At 43.8% G+C, this 14,278-nt stretch overlaps 2 protein-coding genes across 3 annotated transcripts in view; both read left to right on the forward strand.

The window, feature by feature from the left end:
- si:dkey-82f1.1 (DENN domain-containing protein 2A) overlaps positions 1–3,777 on the forward strand; it is a 31,027-nt gene extending 27,250 nt beyond the window's left edge. For both annotated transcript variants that reach the window (XM_042110929.1, XM_042110928.1), the window contains 6 exons: positions 824–1,001; positions 1,488–1,529; positions 1,625–1,730; positions 2,023–2,298; positions 2,558–2,644; positions 2,792–3,777. In XM_042110929.1, coding sequence (XP_041966863.1) covers positions 824–1,001; positions 1,488–1,529; positions 1,625–1,730; positions 2,023–2,298; positions 2,558–2,644; positions 2,792–2,823 — 721 coding nt within the window. In that variant the 3' untranslated portion in view covers positions 2,824–3,777. The remainder of the gene's footprint in view (positions 1–823; positions 1,002–1,487; positions 1,530–1,624; positions 1,731–2,022; positions 2,299–2,557; positions 2,645–2,791) is intronic.
- Positions 3,778–11,608: 7,831 nt separating this feature from the next.
- Positions 11,609–14,278, forward strand: part of LOC121724097 (transcriptional enhancer factor TEF-3-like) — a 19,770-nt gene continuing 17,100 nt past the window's right edge. The window contains 1 exon segment of the mRNA XM_042110453.1: positions 11,609–11,855. Coding sequence (XP_041966387.1) covers positions 11,747–11,855 — 109 coding nt within the window. The 5' untranslated portion in view covers positions 11,609–11,746.

Here is a 14,278-nt window from a genome sequence, read left to right on the forward strand (position 1 = left end):
ACGGTTGCCTTGGGAACAATCTTTTCTCTTTTGGAAAAAGCTACAGGAATCCAGAAGCAGGCTTGACAAAAGAGAGACACAAGACTGTGTGTAGGCAGAGAAGCCTGCAGGACACTGCCCTCCTCAGGCATCTTTCTGAAATTCTACTTAACTTTTCAGTTCACTAAACTTTTGAAATAATGAATATCTATGTTATAAAGAATACATTTCATGGGCAGATCCTATATGCAAAGAATATGTTTTCAAAGGATGATGAGTAAATACATGAAGAGTTGCTGAACTAAGGGGAACTTTGACACTGATGTATTTTGAAGCTCATAAATGAAAACAGACACATATTGAAGACATACTGAAAACAGTCACACACTGAAGATATTAAGTCAAAATTGAAAGGCTACTTCCTTCGTCACCACAAAGCCGGCATCATACCATTACCAAACTCTCAAGTTTTTTCTGTAAAAGGCAAGTGTAATTACAAAATCTTTTGTTGTATTTGCACTTGAACCGGTTCTTTGAACTTTCCAGAGAAACTACCGTACATTGTCTTTCTCCAGTGAAGACTAACTGAGTGTAGTTTTATATCCTCATCATGCCACCCTGTGGTGAAAAGAGGAACTACACAGAAATTCAAGGCGATTGGTTAAATTAATTGAACCATTAAAGTCACAGTCAGTGATTTGATTAAACCTCTGAGTTGTCTTTTACCTAATGGCAGACACAAAAACAATAACTTTCCACCAAGAAAATCCTTTAAAAGTCCCTTTAAGCCAGGATCCCAATATTGCTAGATGATGACAGTCCCCTCTGTGTGCCTGTGTTCCAGTACGCTGTCTCAGTGCTGCCACGCGGTGGTGGTCCTCCTCTACCCCTTCACCTGGCAGCACACCTACATTCCAGTGCTCCCCCCTGCTATGATGGACATTGTGTGCACACCTACGCCTTTCATTGTGGGCCTGCTGTCCAGCTCCCTGCCTCGTCTGAAAGAGCTGCCCATTGAAGAGGTAAGACCTATGCCAGTTGGACACTAAGGAATGCATATAATGATGAAAAGTTTGTGAATTGTTTCTTTTTTAAAAAAACAGAGGAATAGGAATCTTTTAAATTAAATGACACTAATTATAATGTGATGACGCTTTTATAACTGTTACGGGGTTTCCGTGAAAACTGTAGATTATGCAATTTACTCCATAGGAAGTCATTTTAGTTCCATTTTGTTATGTTATAATGGAAACTAAAAAGAAAAGGAAGGAAAGAAGACTATTATTGGCTTAGAGCAGTAACGGCAAACTCTAAAAAAAAGTTCTGAGGGTCTGAATGTTCCCACGAGCACCTCATATTTCAGATGGCTTTTATGTGTGAACATGGCACAGGTCACCCGTAGAGCCTTGACCCTTTCCTCTGTCCAACAATGCTGTTCTCTGAAAAAGAGCTGAGATTACTGGCCTTGCAGGAAATGACATCACCCCTCCCTTCTACTCTTTCCACAGGTTCTGGTAGTCGACCTTGGCAACAGCCGTTTCCTCAGACAGGTACTATCCCTTGCACTGACTGAAGTTTACTTACCATGAAGCATTTCCATCACAATTCAATATAGAGACTGATTATCCAAATTGTGTTCCTCTAGTTGGATGATGAGGAGTCTATTCTGCCTCACAAACTTCAAGCAGCTCTAGAACACGTTCTGGAGAAGAGGAAGGAACTGGCTAGTGACAAAGGAGACCTTCCCAATGGTGAGATAATCAACCATGATTTCTTAATAAATCAAAAGTCTGTACTTTGTTCACTTTCATAGAGTTACTTAAATTGTAGTTACTAATTAAAGGCATCCTATGTAAATTTGTTTACCTTAATATAACAGCTTTGAAGCCATTTTGATGGTAAACGAATTTGTAACATGGAGAATCACTCACCTAGCTGGCAGTGCCCGGCAAGGCGGACCCCTAACCAATACTGCATTGGATGCCTTTAATTGTCTCCTTACAGGGACTGACATGTCTGACTTAGCACTTGCTCTCCCCGCAGAGTCCAGCTCCTTGAGCACTGTGGTGTCCGAGGCCTTTGTGCGCTTCTTCGTGGAGATAGTGGGCCACTACCCACTCTTCATGGGCGGCGGGGAGCGTGAGGACGACTCGGCCTGCTCCTCCTCCCCGTCTCCCACCCCGTCCTCCTTCCAGCGCGAGGCCTTCCGCAAGGCGGTCACCTCCAAGAGCCTGCGGCGCTTCCTGGAGGTGTTCATGGAGACGCAGATGTTTGCTGGCTTTGTGCAGGAGAGGGAGCATCGTCGGCAAGGCATGAAAGGTGCAGCACTGGTCTTTGCTCTCTGCTCCATACACAAGGCTGCTGTCATTGTGGCAAATGTTGGGTGCCGCTGTTCCCAGGAGATTGCCATGTGAACTGTAGGATAGTTCCGATAGTGTACTTTGATTCATTCTGATTCATTTTATGTTGTGAGGTGTGAATGGCATATAGAGTAAAGTTGTGGGTGTTGCGTTGTCTGTTTCTAAAGTGTGTGCAAGGATGAATGGATATTTGATCTACGTCATTTGTCTTTGTGTAGGTTTGTTTGAAGTTCGGGCTCAAGACTACCTGGACTCATTGCCAGGAATCGAGAACCGTGGAGTCAATAAGTTCCTAAAAGGTTTAGGTAAGAACAGTCCCCCTCAGTACTGTATGTTCATTCAAACCATTATATTGCCTTATCTAATGGCCTCATCTGATAAGTGCTATTCAGGTTACTAAGCACGAGCACAATCTGACCTTTCAATCTGTTCATTCTCTGTCTATATCACAGGAAATAAAATGAAATTCCTCTCCAAGAAATGATGAGCGCACCCCTATTCAGGAGAGGTCAAGAAGAATGGATGTACTTTTATCAGCTTGTTGGACCAAACGCTCCCCAGAGTGGTGTGACCAGGGCGTCAGTTCCAGAAGTTGCGGAGCACCACTGAGATAGGGAGGAAACAATACAATGATGTGGCACAAAACCAAGAAAGTCCACAGAAAAGATGGAATACAACGCTCTGGCCAAGACAAAGAAAAATGTCCAATAAATCCAATATCCTCTCTTGCCCATTACACATACACTGGCTGGTGGGCAATGAGCAAGCAAGAAACAGGATCCCAGTGCACAAGTCATTCACAGTGCCATGCCATGACCTGCCGTCTCTGCTCTATGTAGAGCCTAAAACCCCACCCCTGAATCCCCAAAACACCAGGACTCGCTTAAAATGTTAGCCATGTAGCCAAAGGAGAAATTGCCTTTGTACAGTTCTCTTTCTCACATCACGTCCATAGTTTTGAACTCTTTCAAAAATAGAGTACAACTTCTTTTAACACAGGAGACTTTAATTTAATTTATATACTTTTAGACAAATGCTATGCCTTAGTTTTGAAAGAATCCCCTTTACTGAAAGAATAAATGAAGTAGTTTTTCATAACATGTTATTTATCATGGTGCGATTCATGTGAGGTTATAAGAAAATGTACTGTGTCTAAATCGCATAGACTTGACATGGGAATGTGACTACGAAATGGGGAGGTAACAATCAGCAAAGATACGTGGATCACAAAAGTCACAGGATTTTCTCTGTAGAGACTCTGAAAAGAAGAGAGATTTGTAGAGAATCAGAACCAAATCTGAGGAGAGACTTGATTTTGTTGACTCAGCCTACTGTTGTTCAAAATATTTTCAAAAACACCACTAGATCTACTTAAACTTGATTGAAAAGAATGCAATGAAAGTGTAAATCAAATAAATTGATTTTCCATTTAAACCAAGATCATTGTGTGTGTTTTTTATTTCATGTTGCAACATTATGCATTCTTTCACATAGGCTACCTCTCCAGCAAAGCATGGTAAGCGTCTAGGGACTAATTGCAGATGTTCTAATTTAAAGCATAGGCCTATGCCAATACGCACAAACTGATTACCGTATATCACTCTGCAATAGCACAGAGAGCCACTTGCACTATTTAGGTGACTTTGACGCAGTGGCCTATGTTTCCACTGGAGGGCTCTCACAAGTCAGGTGTTGAGAACTGACAGAAGACAAGAGAAGGTGCAGAGCAAACCTACTGTACTATGTCTGCGGCCTCAGTGATTTCATAAGTTTGCTTTTCTCAAGTCCTTCGTTAGAAAAGATATACAAGCATGTAGGCTACTGTACCTTGAGTTTGGAGACAAAAGATAAGTAATTTGTGAATATGCGTCTAAAGCTTTCAGATGTAGTATTTTTGACAGTTGAAAAACATATTAATTACAGTCCATACTACTGGATAGGAGTATATAACAAAAATGTTTCCTAATAATTAGCCCACGCGCTTGGTCAGACAATATTCGCAACAGACACACCCTCAGATCGTTTCTGTCCGTCGCTCCCATAACGAGCAATGACAATCCTCGACCCCTGCAACTCTGAATGTGATTTCCTTTTCCCCCTACCAAGGCTGCTTCTTTTCCTTTTCAGACCCCAGACCCTCCCCTTGAATCCCCCTCCCTCGTTACGTGTTGCCCGGTCGGTCTGTCCTGCCTCTTGCTTTCCTTTCGTCTTTCTCCCGTCCAGCCTTCATATCATACCACAGCTAATTCCTGAAATTCCAAACTTCCTCGCGCTTCAAACAACTCAGGAAGGGGGGACAAATACTCTGGTATTCCACTCACAATTTACCCCAAAAAATTCAACTTACCCGCCAGACGAAAGCACCCTGAGTGTTGACATTCAAGAGGTAAGTGTTTCTTTGTACTTTTCCTTCGATATTCCTGCTGACCATTCACTCGTGTAAAGGTCTATCCTTCCAGGCAACAGACTCAACCAAGACTTGTCTTTTAGAACAAGACCCTAGCAAAATACGCAAATGCACGCATGCAAGAAAACGCGTCAAATTAGTCAATGTTTACAAATATTTGACATTTTTGAAATTTCTGAAATATTTGTTTTCTGAATTCCAATCATTTTTATTGTCACTGTAGTTGTTTCCTGCGTTTCGGCCGGAACTTTTTTGTAAAGAAACTGAACGTCATCGGTACGCAGTTAGACATTATCGTTCTGCAGAGGTGAACTGTTTACATATTAACGTATAATGTTTGTTTTGAAAGCAAAATATTACTCCTCAGTCTTTAAGGCTACTGTACTGTATTACTTACTGAGCCATCACAGAACTTAAATGAGGAATCAGTATCCACAGGTGGGTGTACTCTTTTCCATGGTGCCCAATAATAATGAAACTAATAATAATAATAATAATAATAATAATAATAATAATAATAGTATGTCTTATGTTAATCAATAAAATTAAAAATACATATTGTATTTACTATTGTTTTGTGTAAGTGAAATTGAGTTCATTCTCTCAATCTGCTGTCTAATATAATGGGTTTATTTTTGTAGATTCCACAGAATTCATCATAGCTATTTTGCTGTAATTTTTTTGATGTGATTATGCTAATAGACAGACGGACAGGCTGAAATTGTAATTTCACCTTCTGTACACTTGATGCTGATGTTATATATTTAATCAAATTCTATTTTCTATTATTATCTAAAAGAGTGTACTTTTATTAACTCTAAGTCAAAATATGTCACGTGATTTCTCTTAGTTTAGTTCACCACTCATGTTCCAAAAAGGTTGAATGTGTTGGAGGGCTGACAGCTATGGATCTGTTTGGTACTGGACAGGTTTTGTGGATGAATATCTCAGGTTAAGGTTCGATTAGTGAGCAGCTTGCGTGTTTGCTTGTTCCCCACAGAGGCTGCGTGTTGGAGTGAATAGTTCACATGAGCAACAGGTGGACAGGGCCAAGGGAACACTGTGGTGAGGGGGCAAGCGAACACCTGCTAGGGCACTTTGTTAGGTTATGACAGTGACAGGCTATTATTCACACATCTACTTTGTTTTTTGTTTTTCGTCCTGTGCCCTGTTTTTCATCGGTATGTTGTGTTGGTCTCAGTAAACAAGCTGTTTCAGTGGCATATTCATTCACTGGTTACATTATTCAGGTATGTACTCTGGAATGAATCTGTCAAGCAGAAAGGAAAATCATAACTGCCAATAATATCAACATCTCATCCGTACCTTTTTTGTGCTACACACAGCATTGTTTAATGTTTATAAACAAACGTATGAAAATAACTAAATCTGCTAGACCATTGATGAATATCTGAATCATTTGCCAACTAATTATCTGTGCACATGTCATGCTAGATATAGTATGATACCACTAGAGTATGTCATAAACAGGTGGATTCAGCTACTTTGGCCCTAAAAGGAAGTCTGATATTTTAGTTAAATGCAAGTCATTTTTAATTAACGCAATAGGCCTATCAGATGATGTCAGAAATATTCCTACAGTTGTGCATAGCCATATGAGTTTGCATAGCTGGTACACAGTTGGACAACAGTGGACACATGTTAATCATGATATTCCTAATAGGATGGAAATTGCCTGCTGTTCAAGCTGGTGTCAGGGTGTGTTTAAGCCCGCAATGTGTGTGTGTATGTGTGTGTGTGTCTTGCACGGATGTGTGAGCGAGTGTGAGCGCTGAGGAGCCTTTCAACCCGGTTCAGCCCACATCGCAGACATTCCTCCTGTGCTCTCTCTGGAAACCAGGATAATGCCTTAGATATGTGGCATCCATTCGGCCCCGGCAGAGTCCAGCGTAAGGGCTCCTCGGCCCTCCGAAACAGACAGCTGTCTCCGGACATGCTGCGCTCCATGTCCAATTGGTTATTGTGTCTGCCAACAGACAGTCCTGGCCCTGCGCGGAAAGTCTTAATGAATTTCCCTTCAAGGGACAGAGATCTGGAGTAGAGATGTGAAGTTTTACCCTCTTGCCGTCTCCATGGTAACCGCCTGCGTATCTGGAGGCTTAAGCAGCGAGACTGGAGTTCGGTCATGGCCCATATGATTCTAATTAAGCGGGACAGAGAGGGGAGGTTAGAGAGGTCCGCTTGGACTCCTGGCCTGCGGCGCTCCCATGCTCTGACTCCGTGTTGAGTGTGGATTGGGTTAATGTGTTGGGGGAGCCTTTGAGTGGGTGCCACTTGCGTTGAGAAAATCATCTCGTTCAACGGGGAGAGCAAGGTGAAGGCAAAGGCATGTGTTGAGGTCTTAGAGAGCACATATGAGATTGGAACTGGTCAAGTGCAAAACGCCCCCTGCAATCGTAGTGGGTATGGGGGTTTTTTGCTAAAAAACAACAACATGTTCATTTATGCCGACAGTTTCACAGTCTGCATTCATACAAATTAGTAGAAGTAGAAGAGAACTGCTATATGCGTTCCCAAGTCTGGAAAAGTGAGGCTGATTTTTAGGCTGAGTTTTAGTAGGTACAACAGGTGCTCATTGATCATAAGTGGTTTCACACAGAGGTCCAGTTTATACAAGAGGTTATAGCTAGATTTAGTATGTGGCTTTGCCCTCTGTTTTAAATCAGAATGGAGACAATGCATGTATTGTTTTCAGAGTCTGTCACTGTGTTGAGTTCAGGTGGATGATTTTAGACCATCAAAGGGAGGGTGCTGCTGGTAGGAGAGGAAAGAGAGAGGACTTCACACAGCACCACAAGTGATTTGTTCCATAACATTATCCCAGCCTCCATCCTCTCCATCACCCCAACCACAGGCACCCTGTATGAAAGGCCGTAGTCAGAGAACATGAGCAAGGGAAAAATCACCTTTGTCTTGTGGTCGTTTTCCACTCTGTAGGCCAGACCCCAGGCCCTTGGTATGCTGCCCAGCTTTACATTCCGGGGCCGATTAGCAGAGATTGTGTCCAGTTCAGCAGCCCCTTGCAGCCTTCTCCTGCCCCAGTAGGGCCCCAGCATATGCCCCCTACAGCCTTACCCCCAACAAACACACATGGACACACACACACACACACACATGGACACACACACACACACACACACACACACACACATGGACACACACACACACACACACACACACACACACACCACAAAGCTCAGACACACACATGTAGGCTAACTCTCAGTACAGTATTTAGAAACTAGAGTTATGAGTTTAATGAATGATTCAAATATTCAAAATGAGTGATAAGGCATTTACATATTTACGTTCCTGATGTGTAGCACATTTGAAATATCTGTGTGGAATAACTTCTACAACCACTTTATCAACTTAAACAGGGATTTTTTCTCAACGGAAGGTTAAATGCTCACATGTACGCACACAAACACATTTACACGCATTGACTGGGCAGGCAGCTGTTGCATTTGCTGCTGTTGGAGTGCGAAGTCTGTGTGTAAAGCACAGTGTGTGTGTGTGTGTGGGTGTGTGTGTGTGTGTGTGTGCATGTGTGTGCATGTTCGTTCAGGGTGTGTGCTGTTCTGACTGCAGCACCAGCTGAGGGATTATCTGGGCCTGCGGGTTTGTGGGGAGGACAGGCTGAAGTGCTGCTGGGGCTGGAGCTGGAGCTAAGGGCTGGGCGGGCTGGTTGGGTGCGTTGGTGAGGGCTGGGGTTGGGGAGTTTGCTGTGGTGGGAAGCAGCTCGACTTAAGGGCTTACGTCAATTAACCCTGCTGGACACTTTTACTATGGAACCACCCCTCTAATGGTTTGCCCCTCACAGCAAACTCATCAAAACTGGCCCCTATCCCCTTAACTGGCCCTCTAATTCTCGCACAGGGTCGGAAAGAATTAAGGTGACCGTTCGCGTAAAGTGGGCTGGGTTTCAAACAGACTTATGTTTCGTAAGAGGTCAGAATTTTGTATGGATTTTTGGCAGTTCTGTTGTCATGTCAGTACTGAGTTTTGGACTTCAGTCTTTGTTGTCATTTTTATTATGTGTGGCACAATGAATAATAATAATAATAGTGAAAATATATATACAGTATATTATTTTGCCAATAGTGAAATATCGCATTACTTTTCAGTTGGCTTTGGGGTTGGTTTTCAATTGTGGTAGCTCAGCACACAACAGTGGACAGTTATGTTTTTGTATTTATTAAAACCAGTAGTTCTGTATTTGTGTATTTGTATGGTAGCTCATCACAAACCAAAATCTGGTACAACAGTCCATCTGTTCCCAATTTCCTTGTGGTAGCCTCTCGACTCCCTGTTTGTGGATCTGTGAAATGCTTTATGATGAACTGCAAGCCAGTTTATCAAACATTCGACAGGCCTGTCCTGTTGGCTTGGCTGTTGATATGTGATGGAACTCCATCTCTAAGACTTCTGAATAGACTCATTGTGAAGCATGCCATGTGCCTATGTGTCGGTCTGCGGGATTTCTTTGTATTTCTCCAGATATTTTGTTGTATCTCTTTGTGCTTACGTATGTTACGATTGTGTGTGTGTGTGTGTGTGTGCGTGTTTTACGGGAAGTTAACTCTAGCAACGTGGGTCTCACAGGAAGAGGGGCGACCAAGTCAAACATACAGACGTGACGCTCTGTGACTCACCGAGCCTCCCTTTTCCTCCTGTTCACACACACACACACACACACACACACACACACACACACACACACACACGCACACACACACACACAGGCTTAGCCTCGGAAAACACCAGCACAGTCACACACATTATTGTCTCCCCAATGAGTCTCGATTTCAAAAGTCAAAGTGACATGTCAGGAGAGGAAGTAAACACAAACGTGACTAACACTCTACAATAGATCTCCACAATAGACTCTTAGATATGACTGCTGAGAATGAGTTGATGACTTATGGTGCTCAAAAGAACCTCCACCCTCTCCTCCCTTTTGACCCTGTAATTAACCCTGACACCTTTGCTATGGAGAGAGAGAGAGAGAATGACAGAGAGAGAGAGAGAGAGAGAGAGAGAGAGAGAGAGAGAGAGAAGGGAGACACTTCTACTTTAAACGCTATTATATGCTCAAACAACCTGTGTGTATTCATCTCCAGTGAGGAGTAATTGAGACCCCAGGAGATTTATCCTGAGACCTCAGAAATGGCTTCCTTTCTTTATCTCCTTTCCTTAGTAGTGTCTGGGCCTGAAGTGGACTAGATAGGGGGAGTTTTTAGTATGGAAACACTAACACAGCGTTATGGGCAGCTCCCTCTTTCTCCAACAGGTGTCAAGTCCTGGTTGAGAATAGGAAGCAACGCACAGGAAATTGTCCTTAACTGTTTTACACAACTGAGGAACTGTCTAAAGGCACATTTGAACACAACAGTTCTAAGAATACAGTTCTACTAACTACTAACTGGAGAGGCTTCCTGTCCCTAGGGCTTTTTTTTTTGTTTACATTCACACAGTAGGAACTCTGAGACACACGTTAGCAGCAGTTAGTTATATTCACACACAGTAGGAACTCTGAGACACACGTTAGCAGCCCAGTTAGTTATATGAACATAAAGCATTGAAACGGACAACAGTGCTATTTAGTTACTAGTTACGGAAGTTTATAGACAAACTAAACTCAAGGAAGGAAGCATTCAAAAAAAAGAAAGAATTGCTTTCATTCTAATTCTTCCCATCTGTCCAGAAGGCATTTGTCGTGTGACAGTACATGGCCTGTGCAGCCTTCCCGTGCAGTTTTTATGTTAAGCAAATTTAAACAGAAGCTGAATTATTTTTTAAAGAGATTTTTAAAATTTGTGCTTCTGCTGCCCAGGCCAAGTTGGCATGAGATGTCAAAAAATAGCCTAGAGCTCAAATAGTTATAGGAATTGCGATCAGAGGAACTCAATAATCCCCAGTTCCATGTTGTAGGAATGTACAAAAAAAGGGTTTCTAGGAACTCTATGTTCGAGGAACTGCAAAAAGTCCCTTATAGGGCCCAATAGTGATGACAAACACTGAGATTGGTACATCGTATGTTTTTTATCTTAGTGCCTTATGACTCTCTGCCAGATAGCTTAAAATAACTAGGATAATGTTTTTCTTTCTAAGAGCATCTCATCCTCTGGGTTGATGTCAGTCTATCCATAGCCTCGTTCTCCAGTTTAATGTTTTGCCGCCTGCTCTGTCTCTCCTTCATACACAGAGAGACACACACGCACACTTTCTCTCACATACCCGTTAGGTGCCATGGTGTTTGTTTTATCATCTGGCTAATCTAACTTTTTGATTCGAGGGTTTTTTTCCTAGTAGGAGTAGCAGCATGTACTGGTGTGTTGTAGTGACGCAAAATACCATATGACTCTTCAAATGACTTCACTAGAGGCGCTTCTACACACACACACATATATGCATGCTCAAATGGTAATCCCTAGCTGGCATTATGTGAAGTGTGAATGGTTTTAATTTCATTTTACACTTTTTTTTAAAAATACTGTTTTCTCAAATTGTTTCTCAAAGTGTTACCTGAAACGATAGTAGGTAATGGTACACAATAATGTTTATGATGATGATAATAACGATCTAATAAGGACCGCGATGGCTTATGACCTCCCTTTTCCTTCTGTCTGTTTTCTGTCTCCAGGTGTCCCCCCCTCCCCCCCCAGAGAGACATCCCTGGGCTCTGCTTGGCAGCGCCCTACCACCCCCCCACTTCTCCTCCTCTGCCTCCGCCAGCGCAGAGGCCAGAGCTCTGTCTCCCTCTTAAACCACAGCCCCAATCCCAACCCTAATCCCCCCTCCCTCCCCTCATACCCCCCCCCTCCCCCCCCCACCGCTCCCCCTCTCCGACCCCCCCAGCCCCAGTGAGGTCGCCCCTGCACGGCCGCCAACACGTCTGCGGAGTGGGTGCCGGCCCCCTCGCCGGGGGCCACCAGTGAGGAGTTGTCGGAGCCCCTGGACAAGCCCCTGGAGAACGATGCAGAGGGTGTGTGGAGTCCCGACATCGAGCAGAGCTTCCAGGAAGCCCTGGCCATCTACCCGCCCTGTGGCCGGCGCAAGATCATCCTCTCCGACGAGGGAAAGATGTACGGTACGCCTCCACACCCCCCCCCCCCCCCTTACATCTTGTGATTTGGCGATATGCATTGACAGGGAAAATATGCTTTATTTCTATACTACCTCCAAGCAGTGCTTGACACAAACCCCTAGTCCCACCACAATCCTCAACTTCCTAGGCTTACCAAACCTGAATGCAATATTTTATGTCAATCAACAGAATGCAAAGAACATAGATAGTAGTATAATAAAAAGAACAGGACAGGTATTTTCGGGTGTTAAATTAACTTGTTTTAATGATGTATTTTGATATGAAATTTTACATCTACAGAAATGTAAAAGTAGACCTTATAGTTATAAAAGACTGAACGTATTGATGGCTTGCACACAACCATTTATAACATTTGTTATAACGTAATCAAAGTCAAAGTCAAAGTCAGCTTTATTGTCAATTTCTTCACATGTTCCAGACATACAAAGAGATCGAAATTACGTTTCTCACTATCCCACGGTGAAGACAAGACATATTTTGCCAATTTAGGTCCACAGACAAACATAACATTCAAGTAAACAAAAAAGTAAGTAAATAAGTAAATAAGAGGGCACATATAATAGTGAAAAAATAAGAGCAGCAAATTATAGACCCATTGAACACTATACTGGTCACTATACTAGACCCATTGAACACTATACTGGTAGAGAGGTAGAGGTAGTACCTCAGTACCTTTGGAACACACATGTAACTACAGGGCTTAAAGTTCACAGGCAATGTGCCTGATTTCAGGCGTGGGCGAGGCTTTTTACAGATTGAAAATAGATAATATATATATAAAGTTTATCTGATTATTTCAGGCACTGCTTTAATCCCTGTAACTAAAATAACCTGGTCTTCATTTTGACTTACCCACACTACATCCAAACACACACATGATCATGCACCCTACACATTGATACATATGCGTATCTGTTTTATGGCTGTGCACTAGCAGTCAATCAGCCTCAGCAAGGATATGTGACCTGCCCAGAAGTGACCGTTATTTCACATCATGCGTTCTCCATGCAGGCCACAGCAGAACTGTAATTCTATCACTCAGTGCATCTGAAACGCAGTTGAATAAAAGTGACACTGAAATGATACGACAGATGCTTCTTCATACTGCCCTCCATCCTTGGCTGTCATAATCTAATAAACAAGCCATTGCGCAGGAATAATTTGTGTCCAGTGCACCACCTGTTATTGTATAGTCACCACAATAGTGCATATGTGGCACTGATATACGAGATAGGGGGGCTCTTGTTGCCCGGTGGCTATAAATAGAGTCCTTGTCCGTTGTAATGGTTTGCGGAGTGGGTCTTGGTCCTTTACTATAAATGTCCTGTCCGGCGGCTCCTCTTTTTGAACTGTCAATAGATGGTTTATAACAGATGAGTTGCTGATTGGCAACGTTTGATAAGGTGAGAGGAACTGTAGAGGCCCCGAACAGGAGGATGTGGTCAGAGTGTGTGTGTGAGTTTGTGTGTGTGTGTGTGTGTGTGTGTGTGTGTGTGTGTGTGTGTGTGTGTGTGTGTGTGTATGTATGTGTGTGCATGTGTGTGCATGTGTGTGTATGCCAGCCAGCGTGTATGCATGCGTCCATGAGTCTTATCAGACAAGATCTGTCATCGCGCCGCGCGCTAGACGTTGCCCACTGCCGCTGATCGCCTCTAAACCCCTTATAAAGCCCGGCCTAATGGTGGCAGAGGAGGGCGGGGGCAGGTGTCACATTCTGCCAGCGGGAGAGGGGTGGTGCTGGTGGAGGTGGTGGAGGTGGGGTGAGTTGGGGGTGGGGGTCACCGAGGTGCCCCCTTCCTCTCTTGGGGGTCAGGGGCGGGTGAGCAGCCGAGGGGAGCGCCATGGCTCGCCTGGAATGGCATGCGCTGTGCTCACAGCCTCGGGGTTCAAGGCAGCGCGGCGGTAACCGGAGACCAGAATAGACGTTTACCCTTTGAGCTCCAGCTATGGAGGCAGAGGATGGGGACAAATAAACACCCAAGGTAGGGGCTGGATCTTGCCCGGGTGGAGGGCGGTAGGTGGTGGGTTGCGGTTGGCGTGCAGGGGACTGAGGCTAGGCTGGCATGCATACTCCGCACCTGTCCCACTTCTCTGTACATCTTTATGCTCTGCTCTTCTCTCTCTGCTCTTCTCTCTCTCTTCTCTCTCTCTCTTCTCTCTCTGCTCTTCTCTCTCTCTTCTCTCTCTCTCTTCTCTCTCTCCTCTTCTCTCTCTCTCTTCTCTCTCTCTCTTCTCTCTCTGCTCTTCTCTCTCTCTCTTCTCTCTCTGCTCTTCTCTCTCTCTCTCTGCTCTCTCTCTTCTCTCTCTGCTCTCTCTCTTCTCTCTCTCTCTTCTCTCTCTCTCTCTTCTCTTTCTCTCTTCTCTCTCTCTCTTTTCTCTCTGCTCTTCTCTCTCTCTCTT

Source organism: Alosa sapidissima, chromosome 11 (genome assembly GCF_018492685.1).
Source record: "Alosa sapidissima isolate fAloSap1 chromosome 11, fAloSap1.pri, whole genome shotgun sequence".
NCBI classification, from domain to species: Eukaryota; Metazoa; Chordata; class Actinopteri; order Clupeiformes; family Clupeidae; genus Alosa; species Alosa sapidissima.